The sequence below is a fragment of the Prinia subflava genome, chromosome 11 (genome assembly GCF_021018805.1).
Source record: "Prinia subflava isolate CZ2003 ecotype Zambia chromosome 11, Cam_Psub_1.2, whole genome shotgun sequence".
NCBI classification, from domain to species: Eukaryota; Metazoa; Chordata; class Aves; order Passeriformes; family Cisticolidae; genus Prinia; species Prinia subflava.
The window spans coordinates 3,925,799-3,943,580 of NC_086257.1; the positions used below are offsets into that span (position 1 = coordinate 3,925,799).

Sequence of the window (17,782 nt, forward strand, 5' to 3'; positions counted from 1 at the left end):
GGTTTAACGTGGAACAAGGGCAGGGCCCCCTCGGGAGGGAGGAAGGTGGCTGGAGCAGCTCTGGCATGGCAGCCCCAGGGACCCACCTGAGCGCAGGATGCTGGGCTCTGTCACCTTCTTGCCATTCACATAGGTGTCAGCACCTTCACAGGGCTCCAGGGTCACTATCACTGTGGAGATGGTGGGAAGGGGAGAGGGGAGGGAAGGGAAGGTGGAAGCAGAAGGATAAATCCTGCACGTCCTGCTCCACTGCTCCAGCAGCGGCACACAGGGTTTTGTGTGGAAGGGAAATGCAAAAGGGAGTTTTGGAAGGGAGGGCCAGGAAGGGAGAGAAGGAAGGGAGAGCCACCCCAGGCAGCACCCCAGGTGTGGGTGGTACCCACCAGCAGCACCCACATCATGGGCAGCTAACAGGACTCAGCCAACCTGATGTTAATCAGAGCACTCCCAAGGAATAAGGGCAGCTGGAGGCTGCACGTGAGAGGAGACCAGAGCCTCCAGAAGGAAAATCCATCCTCCCCCAGGCTCATCTCCCACAGCCCCTTCACACCTAGGTTCCTGCCATTTTGGGGAGTGGATTCTACTCCACATCCTGAGCTGAGGAATCATCTACAGCCTGCTCAGCCATCCTGCCCTGATCTCCTCACCCTGCTTTCTTCCCACATGTCTTGTGTGAGCTCCCCTCCCAGCCATGAGCAATGCAGCTCGTTTGGAAGCATGGAGAGCCCACAGCTATGCAGTAAAGCCCAACTAGTTTGAGGAGGGCAGGACATTCAGCTGGGGGCAGGGGCTGAGGACATACAGAGGGATGGGTCCCCAGGGCAGTGAAGCCCCTCCATACAAGCAATACCTTCACCACCAGTTTTGGTGTCGCTGCGGAACAGGCAGTGCTCTTCTTTAATGAAGTGCCCGCTGAGAACGATGTCCTGCCTCTTCTCAGCATCTTCCCGGCCAACCCTGCAGGGGAAATCTAGCTCAATCCTCCCTCAAAGCAGCCCCTCCTGAGTCTCCCCCCAGCCCCATCCTTGGAGCTGACAGGAGCAATCCTTGGTGCACTGCAAGACCAGAATCTTGGGCATTTGCACTTGGGGATGTACTCTGGGGATGCCCTGGGAATGGTGCCCAGCCTGGGGACAGCTGTCCCCCCAGTGCCCATCAGGGGAAGTCAGGCACTGAGATATGGACAGTGCTCCCTGGCTCCAGGGGACCTGGCCCTCACCTCGTTATCCCGTCCTTGATGTAGTAGAGAAGACACTCGGACATGAGCGGATCCTCGTTCAGGTTGACCAAGTGCGGTGTCTGGGAGAGACAAACAGGGAGTCACCCCTGTGTGCCCTGCCTGCCCAGGCTCTGAGGGGTTGCCTTGCATTATGTAACCAACAAAATGAGTATTCTATTTCGTCTGGAGAAAGCAATTGGGGGATGGTTTTTTGTGGGTGTTTTTGATTTTTTGTCGGGTTTTTTTTCTTTTTTCTTTATCTTCTGTAACTCCAGGGGGAGGAGGGTGGATGACTTCTGATAACAGCCCAGCTGTTAAACCAGGTGGGGCAGTGTTTGTGATCTCTGTCACCACTGCCCACCCTCGGGGATATCTTCTGTTCATGGGCCATTGAGGCTCACCAGTGACTGACACATTCCATCATCCATTGGGAGATGCTCCACCCAGTGGGGAGGAGCCAAACATTCCCTACCCAGATAAAAACTGAGATGTAGGAACACTGAGCAGTCTGTTTGCCACTGGATTCCTGGAGGAAGGAATTCCATCTCGCCAGCACTGGACCCTTTTCCACAGGATCATCCCTACTCCACAAAACTACACCTGTTACTCCAGGAAGATTTATTTGGACTGCCTCCAACACCCTGGCCAACAGGGTGTCAGGTCGTATCTCTGACTCTGTCAGGGTTTTCTCAGACTTTTGTTTGCTTGTGTGGTTTTTTTGTACTACTGCATTTGTATTTTTTCCTAGTAAAGAACTGTTATTCCTATTCCCATATTTTAGCTTGAAAGCCCCTAATTTCAAAATTATAATATTTGGAGGTAGAGGTTTTTTACATTCTCCATTCCAAGGAGAGCTCCAACTTTCCCTGACAGATACCTGTCTTGCCCAACCAAGACAGGGGTGCTCTGGGGGCAGGTGGGAGCTCAGCAGCACCACAGGCTGCCTCTGCACAGGCTCTCCTGCCCTCTCTATCTTCAGGGCGACACGTGCAGACAGGCACTTTTCCAGGGGACTGCAGAGAACTGAGAGGCTGGCATGAAGATTCCCTGCTTCCACAAGCTCCTTTGCCTTTCTCCTCACAGGTCTGAGTCCTAGTTACCCTTCCTCTGGTCACCTTCGAAAATTTATGTTCCCACACAAAGCCAAAACCTTCCCACAGGGAATCCCTGATATGGCTCAGAGTCTCCTGGGGCAGGACCCTTCTCACCTGTGCTGTGTCTTATAGAATCATGGAATGGTTTGGGTTGTAAAGGACATAAAAACACATCTTGTTTCACCTCCCTGCCATGGGTAAGGGATATCTTCCATTAGACCAGGTTGCTCCAAACCCCACCTAACCTGGCCTTGAACAATGCCAGGAACAGGGCAGCCACAGCTTCTCTGGGCAACCTGTGCCAGACCCTCATCACCATCACAGGGAAGAATTTCTTCCCAATACCTATCTAACCCTGCCCTCTGCCAGGTCAAAATGGAAGCAGAAGTGCCTGTTTTCCTCCACTGATTGTACACCAGATGATGTATCCAAAAAGAGCAGGTCCCAGAGTTTCATCCAAAAGCTGTGCAGACCTGAAGCCCTACCTGCAGGCTGAATTTCACTTTCTGGTCTTCTTCCTAACAGGTCCCTCACAGCCCTTTCTTCCCCTGGGTCACAAACCACTTTGTTCTTGAGAAGAGGAAATTTTCTCCCGCAGCCCCCTCTGGCCACAGCCAGCTTAGCTGCTGGGATTACACCTTCAGGGAACAGGGGCAGTCCCAGCAGTATCAGTGGGAGCAGTTCTGAGTTTACCAGACAGAACAATGGCTGTAAGGAACACCTTATCAGCCTGCTGAGAGCCAGCATGCAGAGGGGGCCCCTCACCATGGTGCCACAACCCTCGGCTGACAGCAGAGACTCACTGCAAACAGGGCAGCAGAGATGGAGGGCAAGGGAAAGGTGGGCTCTTCTCCATGGTGGCTGGCAGAAGTTGGCTGAAACATTTCACCTCTGGCTCCACTGGACAGACAAAGGGCCCTGGGGGCTGAGACCTCCTTCACTTGCAGTTTTTGTCCAGATTTGTAAGGCTGGTGGTGGCCTTCCACTGAGCTCCTGGAGCTGTAACCACCCCAGCCACGGCACACAGAAGGACAGCAAAGTGCAATGCCCGTAACAAAATGGAGTTTGCACACTATCAACACTAACTTTCCTCACCAGCCACTGGAGAAGTCAGAAGAGTTTCCACCTGCCAGATAGCTGAAGAGCAAGGAGGCACCAAGACCACCACAGCAATGCCCCCCCTCCAAGACCAACCTGCTTCGGGGAATAAACCCCCACGCTTCCTACCCAAAGGTCTGGTGTCCTAACAGGCAGCAGCTGGGACAGGAAACAAAACAGTGTACAAGTTTATCCCAAAAGTCAACTGGGCCATGTAAGGGGAAGGCTGTGAAGTCTTTATCAGCCCCTGAGCTGGCTAGCCAAATGCTACAAGCAATAAAGAGATGGAATATTTGTCCACCCACATTTCTTAGCAAGGTTTCAGGGGCAGTAATTTTAAATATCTGAAAGTGTGAATTTTTGTAAGTTAACACTGAAGTCCAAGAGAGTGATCATCATCAAATACCCTCACAAAGGGGGACAGCACACCAGCAGAGGGGGGTGGGCATGTACCCATGTATTACTGTCCATGTTTGTGGCCAGCAGGCTCAATGCTGGGATTTACCCCATAGGTTTCAGAGTCCAGAAAAGGCTAGTGAAATACATGGCACTGGACAGCTGTGACAGACCAGAAAAGAAGGGAGCTGCAAGAGTACAAACCAGTCCCCAGGAAGAAGAGAATAGGATGATCCTACCTTTTTAGGAGAGAAAACACCCAAGGTGCCTCCATCCTCCCTCATGGCCACCCCCATTTCAGCCAGCAATGCTTCCCTGAAGGAGCAAGAGAAAGAAGTGCCTGTCAAAACTCCATGCACCCCTGGGGCCAGCACTAGGATGGAAGCCCATGGTTTGTCCCGTGGACTGCAGTGCAGGGCTTGCTACAGCTCCTGTCACAATTCAGGTGGGTTTTTCAGAGCAGCCCACCTCTGTGCAGGCTGACATGGTGGGTACTGGGGTTCCCAGGGGCCACCCAGGGTCTGGCTGGACATTCAAACTGTTTGGCTGCCCCAGGAAACTCAGCTGCTCTAACCAAGTGCAGAGGATAGGAAATGCCCAAGGGACACCACTTGTCCCATCCCATGCTGTCCCACTGCACCCCACCCACCTCTCCATCCGGATGGCTTCTGTCCGGCGCAGCTTCTCCTCCCACGTCTCATTCAGCTCTGCAATGATCTTCTCTGTCTCCTGGCCAGGGAGGGTTAAACAGGGGGTCAGTGCATCCCGTGGGCAGCACACCTGGCCACTCTGCCCAGTTCTGCCCAGCGTGCTTCAGTGGGACACCGGGGCCAGTTTCAGGCTTGTTTGTACCAGCTGCAGCATCTCACCCACACCTTTCCATCAGCCCCATCTTCACAGAGTGAGGCACAAAGACCTCTCCATTCCCTCTCTGCCAGCCCACTCCTGCACCATGCCGGACCAGGAGCACTCCTCCCATGACAGGAGTGCCCATCCTGAGCCAGAAGCACCTGTCCCACAGTCAAAGGCAGCACCAGGACAACCCTACAACTCCCAAACCCTCAGTCTGGGCAAGCTCTCAGTCTGGCCACTCTGCAAGAGCACATCTGAGTGTTGCTGTCCATGAGGATCACCCTTCATGGGTTTCCAGAAAACACCGAGCCCCCTCTGCAAGCTGCAGTGCATTGAGGGGAAAGGGAGAGGGGGAAGGGAGAAGGGGAAAGGGGAAAAGGGGAAAGGGGAAAAGGGGAAAGGGGGAAGGGGAAAAGGGGAAAGGGGGAAGGGGAAAAGGGGAAAGGGAAAAGGGGAAAAGGGGAAAGGGGAAAGGGAAAAGGGGAAAGGGAAAAGGGGAAAGGGGAAAGGGGAAAGGGGAAAGGGGAAAGGGGAAAGGGGAAAGGGGAAAGGGGAAAGGGGAAAGGGGAAAGGGGAAAGGGGAAAGGGGAAAGGGGAAAGGGGAAAGGGGAAAGGGGAAAGGGGAAAGGGGAAAGGGGAAAGGGGAAAGGGGAAAGGGAACCAGGGCACCAGCCTCTTACCTTGAGTCTTTCAATTGCCTCTTCACTGCCCGGAGCAAACATGATGCGCTCGTGGAGGCTGGCGACGGAGGCAGCGCGGCTGGACAAGGCAGAGAGGGAGGAAGAGGGGCTGATCCCAGCGATGGCATTGGTCACTGTGGAGAGATTGTCATGGCGGTGACTCAGCTCTGCCCCTCCAGCATCATTATTGTTCTCAAAGTCGGACACATCTACGGACGCGGGAGGAGGGATGGGCCGGGGAAAGACACACAGACAGGACGACAGAGAAAGACAGAGACAAGAAAAGCTGTTGGGAAAAAAAAAAGAGTGGCCGGTGCGTCGAGAAAAAAAGCCAGGAGTTACAGGAAAAGGCACAGGCAGCAGCACAGCAGCACAGACAGCAACAGGGCAAGGGCAGGCACTCCCCTCCCCAGCCCGGGCAGCCCCTCAGAACAGGGCTGTTTGCTGAAGCAGGTGCTGGAAGCAGCCATCCTGTGCTCCCAGGGACACCTTTTTGCAACCTCAGGTCCTGCATCCATCGGGTCTGGCATCAAATGTCCTCCCCAAGTATGTGCCTCTGTCATCCTCTCCATCTCATACAGCCTGGGTGGTTTCCCACCCAGATGCCCCAGATTAGCCAAATCTGGGAGCAGAGATTGAGAAGGGAAGGAGATGAGAGGGGATGGCCCTCTGCCCTACAAAGGGGTCAGGCAGCCAGGGCAGGAGAAGAAGCAGGATTTCCTCACAGGATCTGCTCAAAGGAGGCCCATGGCCTGCTGGAGCAGCACCTTGGCCAGGCAGCCAGAGAATGAAGCCAGGGCTACGGGCAGTGGTGCTTGCCAGCTGTGAGTCACCTGTGGTGGCTTAGTCCTCCAGCCCAGAGGAGTCACTGGTTCTCAGAGCAGTGTGCCAGAGGCAGGCAGGGCACAGCTCAGCAGGTGCAGGATTAATCACCCATCTCCATTAGCCCATATCCAGGGAAGCTGAGCCAGGAGAGGACAAGCAGGCCCCTGTCTCCTCAGCAGGCTTGCCACAGCCTGGCTGCAGTGCCTGACCTGGGTGGGACAGGGCCATAGTGCTTATCCATGAGCCAAAGCCTTCTGGCCACCACCACGGCATCAGTGGGGCCCCTTTCCCCACCCCGAGGGCTGTGCCAGGCTCCAGTCCCAGTGAGACACAGCACCAGCAGAAGCAGCAGCAGCAGCGACAGGAAACATCACAACAGCATGAAGGAGGAGGTCCCCCTGCTGACTGAGCCCTTGGCACGGCCAAGTGGGAGGACACTGGTCCCTTCAGCACCAGCCCAAGCCCAGGTGCTAACCACGACTCTGGCACCAAGCCCTGTGCCAGGTCCCTGGGGATGGGCAGCCTGCAGGCACACACGGCTCCATCAGCAGGGGCTGGCTGCGGGAGCCCTCCCCATGCTGCACGGGTGCCCCTGGGCACAGCCCAGATCTCCAAAAAGCTGTGAAGCAACAGAGAGTACCAGTGATGGGGAATACACACATTTGGATCCTCCCGCAGCAGGATGGGCTAAGAGAGAAAGAGAGGGCAGGGAGCGGGGGTAAGACAGAGAGAACAGAACAGAGGGGGTTCATCTCAGTAGGGTATCAGACAGCACAGGGAGGGGAGCCCACGGGCAGGTGCAGTCCCAGTAACACCTTCCTGGCACCTCTGCTGGGTGCTGGATGCTGAAGATGGTGGGGGGAAGGCAAGAAGGGGAGGTTTGCTGGGCAGAAAGCAGCTCCCCCCGCGACAGGAAGGGACTGGGGGCTGTGAACATGCGTGCAGGGGCTCCCCAGAGGCAGCAGGGTGCTGCCATGGGGCGGGTGCAGCAGGATGCAGGGAGCTGCGGGGACATCAGCCCTGCAGGCTGGCAGGGCCTCAGCCCATCGCTGCCCGCAGCCACTGGCAGGGAGCAGCCATGGCACCTACTGTCAATGATGTCCCCGAGGCCCTGGGCGTAGAGGAGGTCACGCAGACGAGCCACCTCGTCCTTGAGCTCGCGGATCAGCTTGTTGTTGGGGTCTTCGTTGATGACGGCGTTGCAGCGGATCTGCTTGGCACGGTCGGCGTACCTAGGGAAGGGCAGGGCCTTAGCAGCAGCAGGAACGGGGCAAACCCCCCGCTGCTGGGCAGGCAGGTGTTGCAGACCCCCTCCAGCAAGTGATCCTTTGGAGGATCCCAGTGCCAGGACAATCCTTTGGCCTTCTGTCTGGGGCTGCAGGTGGCCTCCACAGTACACACCCAGCCAGGGACACCACAGAGGTTAGGAGAGCGTGTGGCAGTGCCTGGGCCTCAGACAGCCTCCCCTGTTCTTGCCCACTGCAGGGAGAACCAAGGGCACTTCTTCCTACCTGAGGGTGCTGAGGGTCTCATCGTAGTTGATGTCAGCAGGACTCAGAGCAGCGACCATGGCAGTTCTGGAGTTGCCCCCTGTCCAGTGAGACACACCCATGAGGGACACGCCAGTCCCTGTGTCCCCTGTCCCACCCTGCCTGGCAGCCACAGCCTTCACCAGAGCACACCCCCCACCTGTCCTCACCCAGGTTCTCCCGCAGCAGCCAGGTCAGCACCGAGTCTCGGTAGGGGATGAAATCCGTCTTCTTCTTCTTCTTGTTCTGGGGAATGGAGAGCAGAAGGGAAGGGCTGTCAGGCTGCCTGGTCTCCTCAAAGGGAAGGTGACAGCTGGTCCCCAGCCACGGGGACTTGGAGCAGGATGGCTCTTCCCAGCCACTGCAACCTTGGGCATCTTTGCCCAGGTCCACAGATCCTGCCTGTGAAATGCCCTGAGCTCGAGCGGCTGTTTAAGGTAAAATCCCCAGAGACAGGAGGCTGAAGACTCTGCCAGCCCCCAGGAGAAGAATGGCTTGAGTCCAGGCACTGTCTCACTCCCAAGCCACCCTGCAACCCACTCACACCCACTCACACTGTGCTCAAAACCAACGCCCCCTCTCCATCCAGCCCAGGCACTTACCTTGTTCGGCCCCGAATCCTGCAAAGGAAATGGAGAGACTCTTTAAGGGAGCTGCTTTTTTCCTTGGCACCCACCACAGATCCCTGGCCCTCAAGTAGAGAGTGGCACAGGTCCCCATGCAAATGGCATCTTCACCAGCCCAGCTTGTCCCAGCCGCAGAGACAGCTTGGGATGTGTCTGCCCACCCCTCGGAGCTGGGATGCTCCATCCCTCGGAGCTGGGATGCTCCATCCCTCGGAGCTGGGATGCTCCATCCCTCGGAGCTGGGATGCTCCACCCCTCGGAGCTGGGATGCTCCATCCCTCGGAGCTGGGATGCTCCATCCCTCGGAGCTGGGATGCTCCATCCCTCAGAGCTGGGATGCTCCATCCCTCAGAGCTGGGATGCTCCATCCCTCGGAGCTGGGATGCTCCATCCCTCAGAGCTGGGATGCTCCATCCCTCAGAGCTGGGATGCTCCATCCCTCGGAGCTGGGATGCTCCATCCCTCAGAGCTGAGCCCACCCCTGCTGGCCCAAGCCCATTTCCCCCTGGTGCCATAATTTATCCGTTCTCCAGCTACTTACCATTTCAGCCAGGGCAGAGATGACTTTCCCCAGAGTGGTCAAGGACTTGTTGATGTTTGCTCCTTCCTGGTTACAAGAGGAAAAGCCCAGATGCTCAGGCCCCATTTCAGAGCCACATTAAAGCCCAGGAGAAAATGAGGAATACCCAGTATTCCAGGTGTGGGCAAAGAACAGTTGGTTTTACTGGGTAACCAACACCCCCCAGCTGGGACTCAGACCATGGTGAAACTGGCACTAGGCAGCTTTCAAACCCAATCAAGGATTTTGGCAGTGCAGTGGGCAAGGGAGCAGGCAGGGAAAGGAGATGTTTGAGCTGGGGATGAGGGAGGAGGACACGGTGTCCCCACCAGCAGAAGGGGACCTCAGGTCAGTTCTCACCTTTAGCCTTGTGCCCTTGGCACCTGTGGAATCAGCTCGCTCACTCCCGGCCAGGTCCACCAGGCTGATTTTGCTGACCTGCAGGCAGAGGGGAGGCTGTCAGCCCTGTGGGCACAGCAAACCCTGCCCAGCACGAAGCCAAAACCTCTTGCAGGATGACACTGCTGTGAGGGCAGCAGTGGGCTCTGCAGGGTCCCCCTTGCAGGAGCTGCTCAGGAGCAGGGCTAACATCCTTGCAGGCAGGGCTGAAGGGCACCAGGTGCCAAATATCCTGTCCAGGGGCCATGAGCCTAGAATGTGCCTGGCACTTATCTCCCTCCCGCTCCAATCCTCCACCAGGCTGCAGCACCGTGTCCCAAGTGCTGATGAAAGAACACCAAAGTCCTTTCTGGATCCCTGTGGGCTCCCCTGAGTCCTTCAGGCCCTGCTCTCACCTTCTCAGTGGTGATGTCTGTCTCGGCGTCGTGCCGCTTCTGCGTGAAGATGATGTTGAACACGGCGTGGGAGCGGCTGCTGGTCTCATTCATGTTGGTGGCAGCCACTGTGCTGCAGGGAGAGTAGGACAGGGAGGTGTGACACTCTGGGAGGGACACTGCAGTGGCAGGTGACAGGGCCAGGGCTCATGCCAGGACAGGGTACATGGTGGGAAGGCAAGTCTGGAGGACAAGAGAGGACTTAGGGAGAAGATGTGCACAAGCTCAGACTTTTTCCTGCTGTCTCCAGTGCACTTGGAAAGCAGATGGAAGGTAAGGTGAAAGCAAGTGAGTGAGGAGAGGACTCCTACTTCCAGTGCAGCTGGACTGGCAAAGGAAGGAAGTGAAGCAGGACCTTCTAGAAGTGACTGCAAGCTTCCCAAACCCTGCCCATCACCTCCTTCTCCAACTCACCGGGCTTTGTTTCCGGAGTCCATAAGGTCCTGGATGTCATTGTAGGAGGTCACAGCCAGCTTGGAAAGGTCCTCAACATATGGGCCCATAAGGGGATGCTCCCTCACCCGCAGGTTCCCCTTGTTCTTGGGGTTCAGCAGGTCCCTCACGCGTTCGCAGTAGATCTCCATGTAGCTCACCTAGAGCAGAGGGCACGGGCAGAGCCAGCAGAATGAGCCACCCAGGCACCCCCAAAGAGGGCTCTGCACACTGGCACAGCCCGTGGAGCCAGGTGGGCGGCTGGCAGCGGGCTGGGCAGGCAGTGGGTGCCTACCTCCACAGAATAGGACATGTTGTCATTCGTGGTGTCGTTGATGCGGGAGAAGAGGTCCTCGCACAGCTGCGGACAGAAGAGCGAGGCTCAGCCCCCGCCAGCAGGATGCTCCTGCCTGGGGGCCCAGGATACAGGGATTTCTACCTTTTCACCCCAAAAACCAGCCAATGAGTGCCAGAATGGCTGCTGGGGAGCTGGCAGAGCCCCCCCATGCCGACATGGAGAATCAGCATCCCCAAAGCCGTGCCATGCCCTGCTGGGCTGGCACACGGCAGCTCTTGGTGAGCAGCTCAGCTCTGCACCACTGCTGCTCACGTACACTGGCCTTATGTGGCCACACCACGGTCCATCCAGCCTTGGAGAGCCTATGCGACCCTCCCTGACCCCCTCCTGGCAGAGCCATGCCAGCTCATGTCACAGCAGTGCTTTATCATACCTTGGCAAAACCTGGCCTCAGTCCCACCCTGCTGCCCTCCTTCCTCCCAGCTCTGCTTTTCCTTTGGGACAAAGGGGACAGGTGGTGTTCCCCAGGCACACCTGGGGGATGATGCCTTGCTGGTCCTTCTCCTGCTTGCCCATCATGGTGTAGGATTTCCCTGCTCCTGTCTGCCCATAGGCGAAGATGCAGACGTTGTAGCCCTCGAAGGCATGCTGCAGCATCTCCTCACCAATGTCCCGGTACACTTGCTTCTGGGATGCATAGTTGATGTCTGCAGGCTGCACAGAGAAGGGGGACATGGAAAAATTTGGCAAGGAGGCCCCCCTGCCTCCTCCCAGCCCAGCCTTGGAGGTGGGCTCAGGCTTCCCAATGCTTACCGTAGTGTGGGACCAGTAGGAATAGTCAAAGCTGAAGCTTTTTGGTGTCTCTTTGGGCTGTTTTGGGTTCAGGATAGCTAGGGACAAACAGATGGGAACGTGAGGTCACCAGCCACCCCTGGTACACCTGACCCACTCCCCTCTCCCCCCCTCCATGTGGGAGGGATGAAGGGTGATGGGATTCATTCCAGAACAGTCCTGGAAGGTGGACTGAGACCCTTCCAGCTCTGCAGATGGGTCCAGAACCCCCAAACCCCAACTCTGAAAGCAGAGGAGGTGAGTGCCATGGCCAGCAGAGCCCAGGGAGCAGGGCAGAGCCTTGCCCAGACATCCTGCTGGACACAGTGAGGGGGATATGACTCCCTGCCTCAGGTTCCCTCCTGCTGTGGCACCTGCCCATGGCAGCCCCCTGGCACAGGAGGGTCACAGCCTTCCCCTCCCCACAGCCGGGGCAGCGCGTCCAAAGCTCCCACGCTGGCACCTGTGGGGTGGGAGAGCTGCAGCCCTGCCAGGGCTCCCCTGAGCCCTCTGCCTCCCCAGTGCCCAGCCCCAGCAGGGTGATTAATGTGTCACTCCACCAGCAGAAACAAGAGTCTGCTTTTGTCATCCCCTGATGAAAAGGACGTTGCTATGGAAATTGGAGACTGCATCACTGCTCTTCCTCATGCGATGTTTTTTTCCTCCTGGAGAGTATTTATGATGTGGGTTTTTTCTGAGCCAACAGATGCATCAGAAGAAACCCAAAGCAGCGGCTGATCACGAGATTCAGCCACCAGCCGTGTTAGGTGACAGTGAAGTGACATTGAGGCCTGTGCAGCACAGTTCCCGTGCCCGCTGCCCCAGCTGCTGCCTGCCACCACCAAGGATGAAGAAGCCACGAGCCCTTAGCCTTCTCCATCCCAGCCTGGTCTGCCCTTCAGTCAGCCAGGGCTGGAACCCACCCCCAGTTCCAGCTGGGGCTTTCCTGAGCAGCCCCAGACATGGTGCAGCTCCCTACTGTGGTGTCTGATGCCCAGATGTGTAGTGTGACGCATATGGATGTTTTCTGCTCTAAATCCTCCTCCATCACCACAATGGATGCACCTTCTACTCCCCTAGAGAGAGCCCACCACTTCTCACCTGAGAACAAGCCAGGCCTGCCTGCAAAAGCAGCAAGGCAGACTGGGGAGGGGTGGGAAGTGGGGTCAGGATCCAGCCCTGACCACAAAACCACTGCATGGTGCCTCTGAGAGGCTCCTTAGCACGGACAGAAGCCCAGACTGGCACCAAGGAGGGGCTGGCTCGGGCTCCCTGCCTGCCTACCTGCTGCAGACAGCCCGACTCCAGCAATCCAGACACCTGCTGCGTTGCAGGCAGACTAACCACCAGGAGAAAGGGCTGGGAAGTGGCAACTGCCAATCCTGCAGCAGCAAGCAGGGGTGTGGAGGGCCCTGGAAGAGCAGATCTTTGTGGGCAGCTTGGGCAGCCACAGTGGCTGCCCACTCCTGACCCCTGCCTATGCCTGGCTGTTGTGCCGAGGGCGTTGCCAAGAGGGGCAGGAGCAGAGCTCACGCAGGAGTGGGATGGAACATCTCTGATGGCTCCCGGTGTCCAGCCTGGCAGCTCCGCTGTGCCAGCAGGTCCCCAGGTGTGTCTCTGTCCTGCAGAGGTGACACTGAGCACGGAGAGCAGGAGTGAAGGTGAGAGGTGGAGCGGGCAGGATGGATCTGCACAAGGCGCCTGCTCTGCACCCCAGTGCCAGCCCACGCTGGGCACAGGGAGAGCGGCAGCTGGGGATGGCACCACGCAGCTCCAGCATCCCAGCTGCAGCTGCCCAGCTGCCCTGGGAAACCAGAGACTGGGACACAGGGGAGAAGGGAGCATCCCAAGAGCAGGCATCTCCTGTCCTGAGCCGAAACACTCTTCCCATGGCCCTGCCATTCCCATTTATTTGCCTGCAGGCAGATGGATGCTGATGGTGGGATTTTTCTCCTCCTGTGACCAGGCATATAGGACTTCTGCAAAGCTGCTGCAAAAGATTAATGCTCTGGGCCACTGGGATTCAAAAGGCAAGGAGAGGTGTGGGGGTGAAGACAAACACAGAGACAAGGGGGCAGGAAGGAGGAAAACTTCTGGAGATGTCCCTTGCCTTGCCCTGAAGAGCCTGGGGCAGGCACAAAGCAGGAGAAAAGCCCAGAACCCACATCAGAGAAAATAATCACCAGATTTTAAAGCCAGCAGAGGCACGGCTCCAGACAGAGACCATGATTGTCCCTGTGGGATCAAGCCAGGGGTCTCCTCCACACCACCCTGGTGGGAGCCATCAGGAGAGGGGCTGGGAGTGCTGGTGCCCGGGATGGTGCCCACAGAGTGCAGGGCACCACAGGAACAGGGCAGCAGTGTTGGTGAGCAGGTGGGAGGCTGTGGCAGCTGGAAGTTTGCAGGCAAAAGGACAGCAGAGCAAGGCTGATCCCTTCCCACCCTGGGCCCCGCTGCCTCCCACGGGGCTCAAGGCATTAGGCAGGAGGAGAGCCTGCCTCCCCACCCCAGCACACACAAAGGTCTCTGCAAACAATCCTGGGAAGGGGAAAACTTGCTCTCACTCCCCTCAAACATGTTTATCTTCGGCTTCTCTGCAAGAAGCTGGGGGGATTGAGGTAGTCCTGCTCTGCCAGCACTACTGGCGTCCTCCTGCCTCCACCAGCCACAGCAGCAGTAGGCTTCTGAGCCCCCCACACTTGCTCCCCAGCCCCCTGGCCAAGAGGATTAGCCAGAGGTTTGTCCATTCATGGAGAAAATCCTCCCTGTCAGCAAAGGGCTCCTGCCTGCAGCCCTGCTGCCCTCCCTGGTGCAGGCAGAGGCAGGGCTGGAGGGGTGGGGGCACAGCCAGGGTGTGCAGCATGAGCAGGCAGACAGCTCTGAACAAACACAGCCATGTGGAAGTGGGGGATGCCTGATGCTCTTGCCTGGCACTGGAGCACGACAGGTCCTCCCCAGCCATCAGAACCAGAAGGGGGAACACCTACCCCACTCATTCCCTGGCCCCAGGCAGGTGGGAAGCTCCTGCATGGACACGAGGCTTCCTCACCATGAGGGCAGAAGCTCTGCACCCCAGGCAATGGAGAATCCCTGTCCAACCACGAAGGGAGAACCCCCACAGGACACCAGAGACCAGCAGATGCTGCCCCACAGACCTCCCCTTCCTGCTCCCTAGGCCTGGGGTGGCCGGGGGCTCAGTGGGGTCCCGGAGTCCCCCTGCACCCTTGGGTGCCCTGCTCTCCCCGGCAGCAGGGTTGCCATGGCAGCCAGCACGGCGCGGGTGGCTGGCACCGGTGTCTCACCCACCACGGTGACGCAGGCAGCCCCAGGCGGGCAGGCAGGAGTTATTTTAGACACTGCCCCATCTGGAGGCTTCCAGAGCCAAAGAGGAGGGATCTGACTGCCATGCCCACACCGTACTGCCAGCAGCTGTTATTCAGAGAGGAGCAAAGGCCACCCAGGCTCCTGACAGGACATACAGCCCCAAGCCTCTGTGCTGAACCCCCTACCCTGAGCACAGCATTCCCTCCATAAATCCTCCTCCCACCCCTCCATCCTGCTGCTGTGGCATCTCCAGGAGCCCCAGAGAAGCAGGGATGGCTCCTGGCACGCTGCAGCGAGTGGTACCTGGCCAGGCAGTGCCATCAAAAACCACTTGCTGGCCCATGCACAGCCTCAAGGCTGGGCTGGATGTGGAAGAGCCTGATCTATAGTGGAAGGCTGGAATGAGATCATCTTTAATGTTCCTTCCAAACAAAACCATCCTGTGATTCTGTGATTCCTCCCTCATTGCCTAGTGGGGAATACTGCCCCTTTCACTGTCACCAAAATCCAAGGGCCCAGTAGATTCCACCATTTCAACAGCAAGACTGCATTTCTCCATGGAAAGCTGACATCCTCCCCATCCAAAGGACTCGAGGTGCTTCAGGCATCCTCACCACGGGCCCCCGCAGGCCAGTGCTAGCTGCTGTGGTCACAGCACATGTGCTCCTCCCCAGGCAGCCCCCAGAGCCCCCCTGCCCCTGAGGCACTCACTGGTGGTGCTTCCTGACATCTGGATGATGCATTTGGACTCCCGGCTCATCTCCCGGGAGTTGAAGGGCCGGACGCGCACCGCCACCTTCACCGACGCTCCCGCCATGGCGCCGGCCGCACCGCGGTCCTGCTGCGGAGGAGCGGAGCCTGTCCTGCCAAGGGAGGAAAAGGGGGTGAGCAAAACCTGCATTCCAACCCACATCTTGCAACTGTGCAGCGTGAATGGAAAGCCTGTGCAAGGAAACCTGGGAGCACTGTTTTGCCTCTGCCCGAAAGATGACATTTTGTTTCACACCTCGATCTGCCCTCACTTTACCTCTCCCTGTCATAGCTCAGGTCAGGACCCCCAGCTCAGTGCCAGGGGCCATCCCTGCCCTTGCAGGGCAGCACTGGAGCCTCCATCACCCTGCAGCATCACTTGGTGGCACCCCAGCAGCAGACAGAGCCTTGCAGGCACTTCCAGCATCAGCATAAGCCCCAAGGAGCAGCTTCTACACCCCGGGGTGCCAGTGGCACTGAGCAGGTACCCCCTAACCTGCAAGCAAGTCCACAGGCCCCTGCCTGTTACCCGAGCTCCTGCCTCCCTCCAAGGCCAGCAAAGCAGGGACTGGGCAGCAGGAGAGGGCGGGGCGGGGGGAAAGCCATGGCATTCCATTGAGAGAGGAGGCGGTTGTTGAGCACAGTCGCTGGCATGTGCCTCCCATTCAGCTCCCACAAAGCAGACCTGCAGCATCAGCACCAGCAGCCCTTCCTGGGAAGCCAGTGGCCATTGCACTCAGCTGAAGCTCCCAGTTTACCATCGTGTTTCCAGTCCTTTTGCTAAAAAAATATTAATTGGAAATCTCACAAGATGAAACAAACCCCTCTCCAACACCTCCCAGAGCTGTTGTCTACCCCAGCACTGATGCCCACATCCTCTGCAGCCCATTCCCAGTTAAGCCTCATGAGCACTGGCCAGAAAATTATACTGGGATCCTTCCTCCGATTGCTGCATCCTTTGGGATCCTTTTGTACCTGGCAAAATCCCTTCCTGCTTTCTAACATCCATCCCCTTTTCCTGCCTTTCCCTGGCTCCCCATGCTGAGCCTGGAGCACAGGACCCCTCAGAGAATGAGCAGGAACTGCTCCTCTGGCATCCCACCTGCAAAGGTGTGTGTGAATTCCCTAATGCTTTTCCAGCCTGGGTTTTGCCAGCAGGATATTTGCCCCGGAGGAAGGAGATCAGGGAGAAATGAGCTCGTTAGTGAGCGCCGGCACAGCTCTGGTTACATGGGCCATGACCAGAGGGAAGTGAAGCAGTAAGGAGGGATCTTGAACATGAGATATGTTTTCCCATAGTGGAAATGAAAAATTCAGCAGAATTTGTGGAAAAAGGTGGAGGGGTGGGGGAAGGGAAGAAAAAAACAAATTTGAAAGTATCCCAAAAGAAGGGGATGGCTTTAAAACTACCTGAGGTTTGAAAACTCTGGTTCAATTTCCAAGGGGGTGAGAGGAAACCATAGACACAGTGGAAAAATTTGCATCAAGAAAGTGTTACAAGCCTGGCACTGCCTTTCAGAAACCCTTTGCCTATTTTATAAGTGAGCTGGCATGTCCAACAGCATGCAGAGACAAAGCTTCTTCTGTTGGAGTTCCCAAGCCCTCCTCTTATCTTCCCGCTGGGATGGCTCCGGAGCTCCCACTGTGCTCAGCCAGCAATCACACCCATAAATTCCAGAGTTCAGGCATTTGGTCTCAGGCTTTCTTGAGCTTGGATTATTTTAAGCAGGTGTTTAACACCACCCTTGAGTCCCTAAGACAGCAAGTGGGCTGCTGCCTGCCAGTGGCCTCTGCCTCCCCACTTGGATGGGGAAAAAGAAAAATTAAACAGAAGTGCTTGCCAAAGGGGAATGAAGAAGTTGGTTTTCCCATGAAATGATTGGATGTATTCCCATGTGGAAGGGCTGCATTTTCTCGAGGCTATCAGCTCGAGCTGCTCCACCCTTTGGCACCACTCAAGGACAATGGATTCATCCCCGGGCCAAATCCCATCTTCACCTGACAACTGCCCATCTCAAACATTTCTCTCTTCTCCCAAGTCAAGACAGTTCCCTTTCCCCAGCTCTGCAGCCTCTCCAGCTCCCAGGGCTCTGAAGAGGTGGGGCAGATCCCTGGACTCCTGCCTCCTGCACACCCCCAGAACAGCAGCACCCATCAGTGAGCTGACCAGCCCCAGGACTGCCTGCTGCCTGCCAGGGACCACCAGAGCCCCTGCCCCTGTTCTTACCCCCTTCCACCCCTGTGCCGTTCCCAGCCACTCCAGCCCCATCACTTCCTATGAAGAAACTCTGCTTTCCCCTTTGAAGCACTTTTCCATGTGCCTCATCCTGCTGTGTGCCTTCCATTGGTGCTGCTTTCCTTTCTTTGCCTTCTTGTGCCTGGTCAGCCCCACATCTGGAACCCCCACTGCTGCTGGCCGTGAGAAACCCCCTTCTC

At 57.1% G+C, this 17,782-nt stretch overlaps 1 protein-coding gene across 1 annotated transcript in view; it reads right to left on the reverse strand.

Annotated features, from left to right (window-relative positions):
* KIF1A (kinesin family member 1A) overlaps positions 1–17,782 on the reverse strand; it is a 42,799-nt gene that overhangs the window by 21,853 nt on the left and 3,164 nt on the right. The window contains exons 2-19 of the mRNA XM_063408351.1: positions 15,308–15,459; positions 11,255–11,331; positions 10,976–11,155; positions 10,439–10,504; positions 10,126–10,304; positions 9,673–9,784; positions 9,239–9,316; positions 8,861–8,926; positions 8,296–8,313; positions 7,864–7,939; positions 7,676–7,754; positions 7,254–7,396; positions 5,340–5,473; positions 4,457–4,536; positions 4,047–4,122; positions 1,220–1,299; positions 851–957; positions 87–170 (exon numbers count right to left, since the gene is read on the reverse strand). Coding sequence (XP_063264421.1) covers positions 87–170; positions 851–957; positions 1,220–1,299; positions 4,047–4,122; positions 4,457–4,536; positions 5,340–5,473; positions 7,254–7,396; positions 7,676–7,754; positions 7,864–7,939; positions 8,296–8,313; positions 8,861–8,926; positions 9,239–9,316; positions 9,673–9,784; positions 10,126–10,304; positions 10,439–10,504; positions 10,976–11,155; positions 11,255–11,331; positions 15,308–15,413 — 1,741 coding nt within the window. The 5' untranslated portion in view covers positions 15,414–15,459. The remainder of the gene's footprint in view (positions 1–86; positions 171–850; positions 958–1,219; positions 1,300–4,046; positions 4,123–4,456; positions 4,537–5,339; positions 5,474–7,253; positions 7,397–7,675; positions 7,755–7,863; positions 7,940–8,295; positions 8,314–8,860; positions 8,927–9,238; positions 9,317–9,672; positions 9,785–10,125; positions 10,305–10,438; positions 10,505–10,975; positions 11,156–11,254; positions 11,332–15,307; positions 15,460–17,782) is intronic.